The sequence below is a fragment of the Varanus komodoensis genome, unplaced genomic scaffold (genome assembly GCF_004798865.1).
Source record: "Varanus komodoensis strain SLA01 unplaced genomic scaffold, ASM479886v1 scaffold62, whole genome shotgun sequence".
NCBI classification, from domain to species: domain Eukaryota; kingdom Metazoa; phylum Chordata; class Lepidosauria; order Squamata; family Varanidae; genus Varanus; species Varanus komodoensis.
Window position 1 is genome coordinate 3,744,565 of NW_025336248.1, and position 14,107 is coordinate 3,758,671.

The 14,107-nt window shown below is 40.4% G+C and overlaps 1 protein-coding gene across 1 annotated transcript; it reads right to left on the reverse strand.

Moving 5' to 3' along the window:
- Window positions 1–2,817: 2,817 nt before the first annotated feature.
- Window positions 2,818–6,169, reverse strand: LOC123033468 (vomeronasal type-2 receptor 26-like). The gene is made up of 4 exons (XM_044450074.1): window positions 5,375–6,169; window positions 4,751–4,978; window positions 4,134–4,260; window positions 2,818–3,719 (listed from the first exon to the last, which is right to left on the reverse strand). Exons 1-4 carry the CDS (start codon window positions 6,167–6,169, stop codon window positions 2,818–2,820), a joined length of 2,052 nt encoding a protein of 683 aa, XP_044306009.1.
- Between the last annotated feature and the right edge of the window lie 7,938 nt (window positions 6,170–14,107).

Here is a 14,107-nt window from a genome sequence, read left to right on the forward strand (position 1 = left end):
GGAGGTGGTCAACGCCTCTTTCAGAGATGGCCGGGTGCCTGCCCCTTTAAAGGAGGTGGTAGTCCGGCCAGTCCTAAAGAAGGCATCCCTGGATCCAGGGGTGGTTGCCAATTATAGACTGGTGGCCAAAATTCTGTTCCTGGGCAAGGTGCTAGAGCGGGTGGTGGCGGGACAAATCCAGGCACTCTTGGATGAAACTGATTATCTGGACCCATTTCAGGCTGGCTTCAGACCCGGGTACGGTACTGAATCTGCCTTGGCCGCCCTGTATGATGACCTGGGCAAGGAGAGAGACAGGGGGAGTGCATCCCTGTTGGTTTTCCTGGACCTCTCAGTGGCTTTCGATACCATCGACCATGGTATCCTTCTGGATAGGCTAGCGGGATTGGGAGTTGGAGGCACCACTTTGCAGTGGTTCTGCTCCTATCTCAATGGCCAATTCCAGAAGGTGGTGCTGAGGGACTATGGCTCTGAACCATGGCAGTTATGCCATGGAGTTCTGCAGGGATCCATTTTGTCCCCCTTGCTATTTAACATCTACATGAAACCGCTGGGAGAGGTCATCAGGAGGTGTGGGCTGTGGAGTCATCAGTACGCCGATCATACCCAGCTCTACCTCTCTTTTTCAACCAATCCAGGTGAGGCAGTGGCTGTACTGAACTGGTGCCTGGCCGAGGTAATGGACTGGATGAGGGCCAATAAACTGAAGCTCAATCCAGACAAGACAGAGGTCCTGTTAGTGGGTGGTTCGGGCTTCGGGCTGGGGGACTTGGGCCTTGTCCTAAATGGGTTGTACTCCCTCTGAGAGACAGGGTTCACAGCTTGGGAGTGCTCCTCGACCCAGAGGTGTCGTTAGAAGCTCAGGTGATGGCGGTGGCAAGGAGCGCTTTCCTTCAGCCCTGGCTGAGCCATCAGCTGCGTCCCTATCTGGAGAATGACTGCCTGGCAACAGTGACCCACGCGTTGATAACTTCCCGATTAGATTTCTGTAATGCACTCTACGTGGGGCTTCCCTTGAAGATGGTCCAGATACTTCAATTGGTACAAAATAGTGCTGCCAGGTTGCTGACGGGGACTGGGCATTTTTCTCATATAACCCCAGTTCTCCGTCAGCTTCACTGGCTCCCTATTGAAGTCTGGGCCCAATTCAAATTGTTGGTAATCACTTATAAAGCCCTTAACAGCTTGGGACATGGTTATCTAAAGGAATGTCTGCATCCATATATGCCATCCTGCCCCCTACGATTGGCAGCAGATGTCCTTCTCCGGGAACCCTCCGTGAAGGATATTAGGAGGGTGAGTACCCTTTCTGAGTTGGTGCCCCACCTATGGAATGCACTCCCCAGAGAGGTCTGCCTGGTCCATCATTATTTGCTTTTTGGAGCCTGGTGAAGACCCTTTTATTTAAAAGTTATTTTAACTGTTAATTTATTATTGTTGTATTTATAGATTTTAATATATAGCCGAGATGGTACCAGTTTTTAAATTATTGATTGTATTTTATGTATGTTGTGAGCCACCCTGAGGCTTTGTTGTGATGGGGTGGCATAGAAATGTTTTAAATAAATAAATAAGTTCCCATGGAGCAATGTACAGGGTATATATCTGCTAGATTTGGCCAACAGATATAACCTGAATGTTGCTTGAAGCTCCTAATATCCACACCCATAGAAGTAGAGACATCTGCTGTTGTAGGAAGGTGGCAATAGATATTTTTGCATATGAATTCTTGTACCTGATTGTGGAAATTATAGGGAGGAATTAAAAAAATGTCAACAATGGGCAAAACATTTCAAGAAATAGTGTTTACAATAAAGTCATCTCCAGTTATTTTAACAATTGCTTTAATATTATGATGTGATTTTTACTGATTTTAATTTTAATATATTTTAACATTGATATTTGGCCTCTCAGCTGCATATTCTTTATTTTATATTGCTTTAATATGTTTTAAGACTTGATCTTATTTTATGTAAACTGTTACAATCCACTTAGGGAGTCTTCAGACTAATAGCAGATTATAAATTCAATTTAAAAAGTAAATTTATTTATTTATTTATTTTAAATATGTTTTTGTGGCATCTAATTATTATAAAACATCAAGATGGATTACGAAAAATCAGTAGATCTTTTCATATGCATCAGGATACAAGCTCAAGATGCAAAAAGATGCAATGTATTAGAAATACTTTAATAAAATAACCAAAAATCCATGCATCCCACAAATCTAGCTAGAGTGTGTTTCATGTGTATTCATTTATCCAGTCAAAATGTCACCATTGTAGGTCCAGTACTGTTAAGACCAAAAATACAAAGGGTACCAAGACAAAGTGCAAAAGAAAATAAAAAACTCATCATATGAGAAATCATGCAATACCATAATTTCATTCACTTTCTGCTAAGCACCAGATTATGCTGGCCCAGACCCACTCCATTCCATGCAAAAAAGAATACAGGGTCTGGCTAATGGTCTTAACCATCTGCAATCTACCACGAGGGTAGTATGGTGTGTGCACATTTAAAATCTTGCTGGGCAAAGTTCCGGTTGAGTATCTACTAAGCTTTTCCTCTGAGATTCAAATGAACCTCCACAAACTGTTCTTGCATCTTTACTCTCAGTTGCAGATTTATGAAACACCTCTAATTTTAGCAAATGCTTCACATTTAACTGTTTGCCTTCATAACTGAAACTGACCAACACAAATGTATTCAAACCTGAATGGAATAAATTTTCTTTTCCAGAATCTGTTAACATATGTACCATCAGCATTTCCATTAAAATAATTTTCAGTATTTGCAGGCAAACAATCAATCTGTTCAGTTTTTCCTTCTTATTAGGTGCTCCCTGCTGTTCAGCTCAGGCCTGAGTACAATAATATAGCATTTGGGGCCAAAGATGCAACCCAGCAGTCCAGCACTGGATGACAAGATGGCAAAGATTTCCACAGCCACCACGTATTTTCCTTTGGTGCTCAGGTAGGCTGGAACAAAGGACAACCACACACTGCAGAAGACCAGCATGCTGAAGGTGATGAACTTGGCCTCATTGAAAGCATCAGGCAACTTCCTGGCTAGGAAAGCCACAGAGAAGCTGACTATAGCCAGGGATCCCAAGAAGCCCAAGATACAATAAAACATGGGGGCAGACCCTTCATTGCATTCCAGAATGATTTTGTCATCCAGTGAATGCATGTCCACATCTGGAAATGGAGGGTTCGTGCCTAGCCAAAGTGAACAAATGGCTGCTTGAATTAAGGAGCCAGAAAGGGCAATGGAATTGGCTAGTCCTTTCCCCATTCTTTTCCTCATGCTGGACCCTGGCTTTGTAGCCACAAACGCCAGAAGCACAGTGATGGTTTTGGCCAAGATGCTGGAAAGGGCCACAGAGAAGACAATGCTGAAAGCCATTTGTCGCAGGAGACAGGTCACCTTTGCAGGCTGCCCAATGAAAAGCAAGGTGGAAAGGAAGCAAAGAAGGAGGGAGGTGAGAAGGATGTAGGTGATGCTTCGGTTGTTGGCTTTGACTATGGGGGTGTCCTTGTGCTTGAGAAAAGTGCCAAGCACGAACATTGTGATGAAAGAGAATGAAATAGCCAAGCTAGTCAATGTGATGCCTAGAGCTTCTTCATAAGAGAGGTAGCTCAGAATCTTGGGAAGACATTGCGTTTGTTCCTTGTTGGTGTATTGATCATCTAGACATTTGTTGCAAGCATCCATATCTGGAAGAAAGGAAAGAAAGGAAAATTATTTAATGATGCTGGTTAAATGAACCAATCAAGTCCCCTCCCCAAACCCCTGCCCAAAGCTGCAAGGGCTGGTCATTGATCTTCACAAGATCAGATCAAAGTTGTATTTTGGTTAACATCTTGTACATAAAGTGGTAAAAAAGGCTGTTTATTCATAGATTCACATGATATTTATATCTTTCCATTTTTCTGCAAGAATACAAAACACCCTACATGGGAATTCTGCAGGAGTTTTTGTATGTAGGAAGGGATAGAGGCCAATATGGATGTTCATTTGATTCTTTTAAAAGATATCTGTGTTAAGGACAACATTCATCTACATCACACATTCTCTAAATAAATACATCATTACATAAAGGGGATGTATGTGCACTTTGGGTTTCATACCCTTCATGTGAGAGATCATGCCTTCTGGACATGGAGCACAGTCATAGCAGCAAAATTTCTCCTGCTCCTTCTTTTTCCTGCTGTAGCCTGGATAACAGTAGTCATTGCACTTAGAAGTGGGCACCCCCTGTTCAAAAACATGGAGTTGACAAGATGAAGTGATCAGATGTGCACATATGCAATGCATAGACTTCAACAAGGATTTGAGAGGAAATTGAATTGCACTCCCTAATTAATGTACACGTTTCAGACAGGATTGATTGAACACAGTCCCAAGAGGATCATTTTCACTAAGAATGTGTGAGCCCAGGGATCCCAAGATCTAAAAGAACTGCTTGGGCATCCCATCCTCTTTTAATTGGGCCTTTGGTAGGAAAGTGAGCCGTCTAGTAAAGAGAAGCTCAATAATCTGGGCTCACTAATTATTGCTGCTCTGCTCATAAGCATCATCATTTGTGCACTTCTGAGTATCTGCCACAAGAATGAAAGGGTCACATTCTCCATTACCAAACCGTATCTCCTACTTTAAGGCATCACTTAGCCATCAAATCACTTAAAAATGTCATGTAGATCAAGAGGCATGCTTAAAGATGTAAGCATTTGCAGCTGTGGCTCACCTGATTAAAACTTGTGTGCCACCTGATTTGGTCATCATCAATGGTTAACTCTTGTCCTGCAGGAGCCTGGGGGACCAGGCTTCCAACTTTCACTCTAGCCATGGAGCCATTGGGGAACATCAGCCAGTTGGTAACATCAAACTGTGTAACCAATTCTCCATGTTCATTAAAATGCACAATGTCTCCAGCACTGTTATTGAACCAGATGCTGCTTAGAAAGTGATGGAGCTAAGTTAAAAGAAAAAATAGGAGAGGGATTGAAATTGTACTGAATTTCAATGTCATGTTCCTTTGAATACTATGGCAGCATTTGCCTTCCATCTTGATCATTGTTGGAAGCAGATTCTGAATAATCATTTTAAAAATCACAATTAACTGGATTGGATCCAAATTTCATGTTGCCTCAAGAAATATGCTGGATCTGGATTTGGCATGTGTAGTGTAGGGAAACTGAAATCTACAGTCCCATCGATTTAGGTGGATATACTCCAACTATTACTAACACTCTGAGGCTTTAAATGTATGGACAGAAACCATTTTGTTATATGTAGAATTAGAGTCCCTGTTATTTCTACACTGTGAGATTTAAACCTCTTTTGCTATAAGGTGTTGTTACGCACTTACCTGCCATGGTTGCACATTCTGATGTGCTAGAACCTCTCTTTCTGCCAGTCTTCTGCCTTTGAATCTGGTATCATAGATGGCATGCAAAGCATGTGCAACAGCATAGACAGCATTGTACACATTATAGCTGTGGCCAGTCATCTCCATTTCAAAGAACGTTCCAGGAAGGCTCTCCAGCTTCTCATGCCCTGAGCAGATCTCCTTGCCCTCCTCCCTCCCATCGGGCATTTTTAGTAAACAGTTGAATGCCTGTTCCCAGAAGTCCAGAATAAAACCATCTCCTTTGGCCTTGGAAGGCCTCAAAATGTACTCAAACATTTGGAACTCTAATGGCTGATTTGAGTGAACAGAGAAGGATATGGAGCCATGGAAAGTTTGCATGTCCCACATCTTTTGAAGAGAATGCAAAGCAAAATCCCAGTGGGAGGTAATAATACACACTTTCCCCAGTGGTGGCAAATCCAAGAAGGGTGCTAGAAACAGCAATGTACTTAACATGTGAAAGGATGGAGGTTCTCCATATATAAAGACTACATTGGCTTTGCTCTCAATGACAGTATTGTAGCTTTTCCAGTGCTGCACCATTACTTCTGTCAGCTGGTCCACATAATCCCATTTTGTTATTCTCAGTATGAAGGCTTCACAAATGAAATTCTGGGAAAGTATAGGCACCATTGTCTGCAAGAACCTTTCCCCTTTGTTATCATCCACAGCACAGAGCCCAATCCAAGTCCATCTGAAATGCTGAAGAAGCCGTACAACTCCCATGTACTGTTGGGCTTCTTTTGGGACCATCTGGTACAGGAAAGGGAACAGGACTTTGCCACCTTTTCCTGGCAGGAATGATCCATATGTGATCTGCATAGAAATACTTACATTTTATGGAGATGCTTGAGGTAACTGTTAATCTCAGTGACGATAGGCCAAAAAATTGATAACCCACACCCAAAATGTCTGATTTGACAGTGAATGTAAATTACTAAAAAACAAAACCCTGCATGTTATGAGACAAGTTATGCATAGTAGGGAAGGCAGATTGTCTAACCTTTCATGACTTAGGTCTCAGTATAAAAACTTGATTAACCAAAACAAAATGGAACACACCAAGTTCTTTTGGAGGGAGCTAGTTTGAGCAGATTAAAAAAAAAAAAAAAAAAGACTCCTGTTTCTGGGAACTGGTTGCTATCAAGAAGAGCAGTCTGTACTGTCAGGCTGATTCTTATGTACCAAGTCATGTTTGGGCTTTACACTTTAGTAGTGTCTTTGGGTCTCATTATTCATCAGTAGAAGGGATTAATGAACAGCAAGAGGATGACTTCCTGCCACTTAGGACAGTATCAGAGTGGTCGCCAGCTTCTGTTTCTGAAATTAGATGCCAAAGTGCCCCTCTGAAGCTCAGAAATCCTCCAGGAAAGGACATCCTGCCACCTCATCTCTTTAATGCCTTCCCAAAGTGGTGGCCCCCAGTTCTGGCCAGAATTTTATCACTGATTAATGAAACAGTTCAAATCCCATCCAGCTGGAAGGTAAGCATTGTAGTACTCATTCATAAAAAAGGGGATAGAATGAATCCTCAGAATTATAAACCAATAAGATTATTGGATGTATTGACAAAACTTAATAGTAAATCTTTCTTGTCAAAATTGGAAAACTGGGTCAATACAAAGCACGTCCTACCCCCAGCATAAGCTGTTTTCTGAAAAGGCCACAGAACCATTGACCATAGCCAAACATTACTTCAACTGGCCCATTTCAGTATGAACAGGTATACAAACATGCTCTACATTGCGTTTGTTGGCCTGGCAGCCTCATTTTATTCCATCAATAGGTCATACTTATAGTCAAAGCTTGCCACAATGAATATTGATAAGAGACTTCTTTCTCTTCTCTGAAAGTTCCACAGAGACATGATCATACAAATTAGGGTGGGAACTTCAGCTTCTCTAACCAACGAACTTCCTATCAGAAAAGGAGTGACGCGGGGTGTGTGCTGGCCTCCTTATTATTCAATGTATATATAAAGACTATAGTAGAGATTGTATCAGGACCACAATTTACACTCCCATTATTGGGCCAAGTAAAATTCTTAATGTTGTTATATCCTGATGATAGGATCCTGATTTCTCAAACTAAAATTGGTCTAAGAAGTTTAGCAATTAGAACAGTATTGTAAGGAAGAAGATCTTAATGTAAATTACACTAACAAAGTAATGGTTTTTTTTTTGGGGGGGGGGTGGACGGAACCAGAGCATTTGAACCAGAGCTCTTGGAGCATCCTTGATGATCTAATCAAGCAATATTTCTTTAAATATCTTCAGGGTTACCTTAAATTGGAAACTCCACTAGGAAATGGTCAAATCTACAGCACTTAGTTTTGTAGGATCAGTCTTGCATTTCTTCCAAACCTGGGGTGGATGCTTGATAGATCCAGCATTGAAGTTATTCAAGTGCAAGGCTGTTCTCCAGCTCTTATATGCCATCCAAGTATGGGGATGGAATGAGAACATTCTATCTAGCCTGAAGATAATTCAAAATCTCTTTTTAATGTGTATTCTTGCCCTACATAAGGGTACCTTGATTGGCCTGCTGAAAGCAGAAACAGAGTTCCTCTCTCTTAGGGCTTGCACACAGCTATCAGTTATAAAACATTAGAATAGGAACAGCTCTGATGGTCTCAATTCTTTAGGCTATAAATCATTTAATGTACTACTATCAAAATAGCCCAAATGATCCAGGTTTTTCAACTGTATTCTTGATAGATACTCCATCCCCAGTGATAGTCTAAGTGCTACAGTTGACAGTTCTCATTTTAGGGAATGCATAATCTGTTCAGATGCTCTAACTGATTGATCATGAATTTCAAATTCCAAAGTTGCTCCTTGGATTAAATTAAGTATGAACATTTTGATCCAATTATCTAGCTAACATCTTTAACTACAACTTTAGGGTGGTCTTTACAACCCTTCACTACCAAACCATGCATATAGCTCTCATCTTTGGTCACTATTCTCAAATACCTACGGAGTGCCATTTCTGTATCTGTGGATCACTTGAAGTGGAAAATGTATTGCATTACATCATTCATTGCTCTCTATATAGTGAGTCGAGAGATAAATTTCTGACTGGTATTCTACATGCCTCTAATACTTATTCAGAGTCTTGGAAAATAGTGTTCTTGTTATCAGATTTTGATGCACATGTGCTGTATAGAGGCCCTCTTTTCACCTTTGTATCCGAGATTAGAGCTAAGAAAGATCTGAAGGAGATAGTGTCCTGATATATGGTCAGTCCTTTTTTAGTACCACATTTTCTTAGATTAGTTTTATGGTTTTATCTGCTGAACTGTATTTTGGTTATGTAAGCTTGTACTGGGCTATATGTAAATACAATAATCTTGCTACTACTCTACATTTTAAAGTTCTGAAGTGTTAACTCCCCTTCCTTTAGTGTCAAGCACAAGTCTCAAATATGATCTTTCTATATCTTCATCTCTTTCAGTAATAAACAAATAATGAGCAGCAAGCCTTGATGCAGAGTCCATTGGCACCAGGGTGGATTTGATTTACTGTAAATTCAATCTATTTACATTGCCATTAAATCATGACCTAAATCACTAGTCCACAAGAATAAATTTAAATCACGTTTTTGCATGCATGCCTTACCTGTAAGTTGAGAAGCTTCATTAAAACTTTCCCAAACTGACTCTCTTGTATGGCCTGCTGATAATACAGTTTTTCTCTGCCAGGTAAATGTTTTCCCAATATTTTAACAATTAATTGGTTTTAACCTTGTTTATATCATCATTTATTGGATGCAGTGTGTTGTGGCATGTTGTGTGTTGTTAACTGTATATGGTTGCTTTGTTTTTTGGAAGCCATCCAGACACTTTCAGTATTGTGATGACATATAAAAACTTTAAATAAATAAATAAATAAATAAATGATAAACCTCAGGCTGTACACAAAAGGATGCATGTACTTGTGGAGTGTTCTGCTCAAAGGTTTCACTTTCATTTTTACTGCTTACCCCTCCCTGTTCACACTTAGCTTCATGTGCAGATCTATTCCACTCTCAAATATCTCCTTCTCTGCACTTAATTTTTTTTGAAATTTAGCACTTAAAAGGTAAGGGCTTGATTCTGTGTACATGGATTTGAAAAAAAAATGGGATTGGGGTCTTTTTGTTAACTCTGTATGTTTATTTTATGTTTTTGCTGTGAAGAAGAGGTATGTGATCTCTGCAGACACAGATTCAGAGTTATGAGTACTGTAAAACCAAGCATCTGTGATAATATCCCCTAGATAGAAAAAATGCCCAATAATCTTACAGAAACCTCTGAAAGTGGATGACATTATGAATGGACTAATGAAATTCATTTAAGGAAAAAATGAACATTATATAAATACACAGCTACATACTATATAATTAAAAACTAACACTTATTTCATGATGAAAAACCTTTAGACTACAATGTATCCTAAACAGAAAATCATCCTTAGATTTTTCCTCAAAACATGTTTTACTGTTTTAAATTCAATTTAAATTAAAAAATCTGATTTACATAAACATTTAAAAAAAAACTGATTATTTGATTTTGTTTAAACATTGATCTTTATCCACCCTTTTTTGCAGCACACCCAAAATCTCTTTCCAATTGGAAGAGTGGGCATTGTTGATGTACTGTTTCCTGACATTCTGAGAATACACTTTCCCTGCATTTCATGAGTGTGCTGAATGGAAGATCATGCAGTCTTTCACTGAAGCTTCACTAAAATAAAAAAGATGGTTGGACACATCTGCAAAAACCCCAGAGCCCCATGAGAGGGCTTACCTGTGGAGTCTTCCAGATTGCTGAAAGGATGGCCACATTGGCAGAGATTTCGGAGAGGCATCCCCCAATGACAGCTATTAGAACAGTCTGGTCATGACACTTGTAGTTGGGGACAAGCCTATGTTGTGTGGAAAGCAGGTTGAGGGTGGCCTTGAAGGTCGTCTTGGCTGTGTAGTAGCTATTGAGGATGTGGAAGCCCAGGGAGATATTGGGTAAGATGTGGGGGTTCTCATTGATCTCCTTCACAGCAAAAGCCAAGGCCAGGACATGCTGGTAGTTCTTAGAGACAGAACTGGAAGAAGAGGCACAGGTTGTTTCATCTGGAAACCAACAGCTGCATGTATTGCACTCTATGTCACCATTACCTTTATGCTTCCCGGAAAGAGGGATAGCTCAAAATCAGCATAGGAAATTGGAAAGGAATATAATAGAGGGAAGTTAGAAAAGGTAAGAACTTTGAAACTGATATTTGACCAATGATTTTGAGATAAGGCAGTTCTGAATACAGTGTTGTGTGCATTAATTGTAGCTGGCTTCTTTGCATACAAGCAACAGCTACAAAAACCAGTAGAACAGGAAAAGCTCATATGGAAAGTTTGGTGGATTTTTTCTTTTTTAAAAATTATCTCAAAGAGGCCTGACCTTACCAACCTGAACACAGTCTAGGCTCATCACTGGGAAGCTTAATACCAAAATGTTCAGGAAAACCAGAGGTATACATTGATACAAAATCATATTACCTTGCAGCGTAGAGATTTTAATTTACTTGGTTAAAGAACATTCATTTATTCATAATCCATACAACCTGGTGCTGAAGCTCTTTCTGAAGTGATTCATTTGGAGTGCATCTATCCCTACAACTTTGCAAGAGGAAAGTAGAAATGATCTTGCATGGGTATTACCATGCATAAGCAGTATCATCTACCTTGAAGGCAAAATTCTAGGTGTGTCAAAACAATGAGAACCCCTTATATTCTACAGGGAAGAATAGTCAAATTCTAAATAGTAGAGTGTGAATAAGTGGAGACAAGACTGTGTCTCTAAATCCTTCCATGATAAAAATTCTTTGGTGAGCAAACTTTATGGTAGATTGCTTTACAATGTTTCTGAAAAAAACCAGGCTTGTCCCTTTAACCTAGCATGCACTTGAGATTTTAGGTTTCAACTCTATTCATCTTCAGACCATGGTTGAACATTAGGACATCCAGGGGTAGTAGAGCAAAAGTCCTGGTGTGTACCTGGTCGGGGAAGCCCCCCCGGTGAAATGCATGGGATCCATTCATTTCAGTGACCTCCCAATAGGAAAATTCTGTACCAGGAGCTGTGCAACACAAAATATTGAAGATGGCATGTGGAACAAATAGAGCAAAACCCTGAAGCTTGTTGGGATGCTATCTTTCTTACATCAGCAAGTTATTTTTTTCTGGATTATTAGTGATACTTTCACCATTATGTATAATTAGAATCTATTACAGGGAGTGCTGGAGAGAGATAATGAGGGGTGGTGGTGGGGAACTGTGCCTTACATGAATTCACCAGCCAGTGTCTGTCCAGGTTTTTCCATGAAGGTGAGCTGATTATGAAGGGAGATGACCTGAGAAACAATCCCCCCAATTACAAGGTTGCCTGGCTGGTAAAATCTATGCAGAATAGAGAGGGCTTCATTGGTTGTGATGCAACTGGTAGAATTTCTCTTGCACACAGTTCGACATAGAAGAAGCAGTGACAGAACTAGCATCACCTTGAGCATCCTGCTGAGAAAACCTCTTCAGCAAAGCTCACTTCATCTCCCTCATCTGGAATTTTTTATAGATTCATATGAACCATTTATCTAGCACCCACTTTGAATTTTGAATGGTCGCATAAATCCTGAATAGAAAGCATGCACAGTCGGAAAGTCTGCACACAAGGTTGAGAGGTGAACATAACAATGGGTCTGAATCTTTTTACCAATGCTGGTTGTTGATTATTGATCTTGGGAGCTGGCCATGGAAAATCAGGGAGCATCTGATCAGAAACCAGTAATTTGCATAATTAGATGGGAGATTATCAGTCTGGCAGTGTTTGTCATTGCATAATTATTGTCAGAGTGATTGTCCTTGTTCTGTTATTTTCCTGTTTGAGAGGCAGTGTTGTGCAGTGGTTAAATGTGCTGGGCAGGAACTCCAGAGAAATTTGCAGTAGAGGCAACTATATATTATTAGAGCCCATAGGATCAGAACTGGGTCCAAATAATTTGGGGATCCCATTCTACTCTCCCTGAATTCTCAGCTCTCACAGGGTTGTTGTTGTGAGTAATCTCAGATTAAAGAAAATGGAGGCCCTGGGCTGGAAGACCTTGGGAGGCACAAACTTAATAGCATTTTAGCATGAGCAACAACACCTTTTTATCTTCTTTATCTACTCAATGGAAATAGAACATTGCTGAAATTTGGGATTGATAAAAACATCCTCAGAAGATGAATTGACTAAGGGAGGAGGAAACTATGCTGAGGAATCTGGTCCACATGTTTGTCCAGTGGTTGAGAACATGATGAAGTTGACACCTGGTATTCAAAATGCCCAGGTTAATGGCACAGTACAGGATTTCCCCAAACTCAAACTGGGTTTCAAGATTTGGAGAAATAATGCTGGCAAAGTTCCCTGGAGGAATTTTGCATGCCTGGTTCAAATGCCTGTAGGATACAGGAGAAAATATCATGTTTCTAAGCTTTTAAGATGGACTCTGTGTACCAAACAAATGAGACTTGTGAATGTTTTGCTTATGCAATGGAGTGACATTCTAGAAGAGTGGGGGCAAGGATGGGCTGCCAAACAAGGAGACAGAGAGCATGAGAAGGGCAAGGTGTCCTAAAGTTCAATGGTTTTGGCCTTGATCCTGGATAAGATCCAAATGTAGGAGGTGGGGGTAAACATTGAACTTTGGAAAAAGTGTGCTTTCGAAAAACACCATCACACCACTTCAATGAATGAGGCAATGTTGATTGTATGAGCAGTGACAGAGGTCGAATCTCCAGTCCTGAAGCTTCCAGAACTGTTCTCTAACTTGCTGGAAGAAGTGGCATGGATCTAAGTAGGGTAAATGCTTGAGAATACCTTGGGTCCCATTCATGCTGTATTGAAGCAAGTGCTCATTTCTCGAAGTGTCTCGTTAAGGCTGGCAGCACGGAGTCACAATGTGTTAAGTCTTGATGAATTTCTCTTGGGCTGTAGCCACTGAACATGTGACTTGGGCTGAACAGAAGACAGCTGATGACTGGAAGATCATGACAAGGAGTACTGGGGTCCTATTGAGGGGGAGAAATTGTCTGATCCTACACAGCAGATTTCTGTGCATGTAGATCACATCAATGACCAGAGAGCTAAGCTGATTTTGGCAGCCCTTCTGAAGACGGGAGGAGAGTTGAGTTGTTAGGAGGTTAGCTGTGGGTTGAGAGATGATCCAAACCACTTCACCAAAAGCAGATTTGCAATTCATCAGATGATCTCATATATATTGGAACCCATCTTTTGATCCTGTATGCTGCCCCAATCAGAATGTATAAATAGATCCTCCTATTCAGAAGGAAACACACACACTGAGTGTGGGGCAAAAAGTATCAGTCTTTTGCCTTAATCAGCCAGTCAAAGCAGGGGAGGTGAAAGCACTTTCTAAAGATATTCCTTGGGGGTCACAATCTTTAGCATACCCTCCTATGATAATTTCAGCTGGCTCACAATCTCTAGTTAATGTGGAAAGATGTCTCTTTTCGATTAATGAGTCAATTAAAAATTAAGAAAGGTATAAATAGGATTTACAATTGAGGAAAGAACCCATCTGCTTGTACAGTTTTCTGCCAAGAAATGCATTTGTGATCTTTTCCAAATCTCACTCTAAAATTATAGCTGTCAGAAGCAGCTTT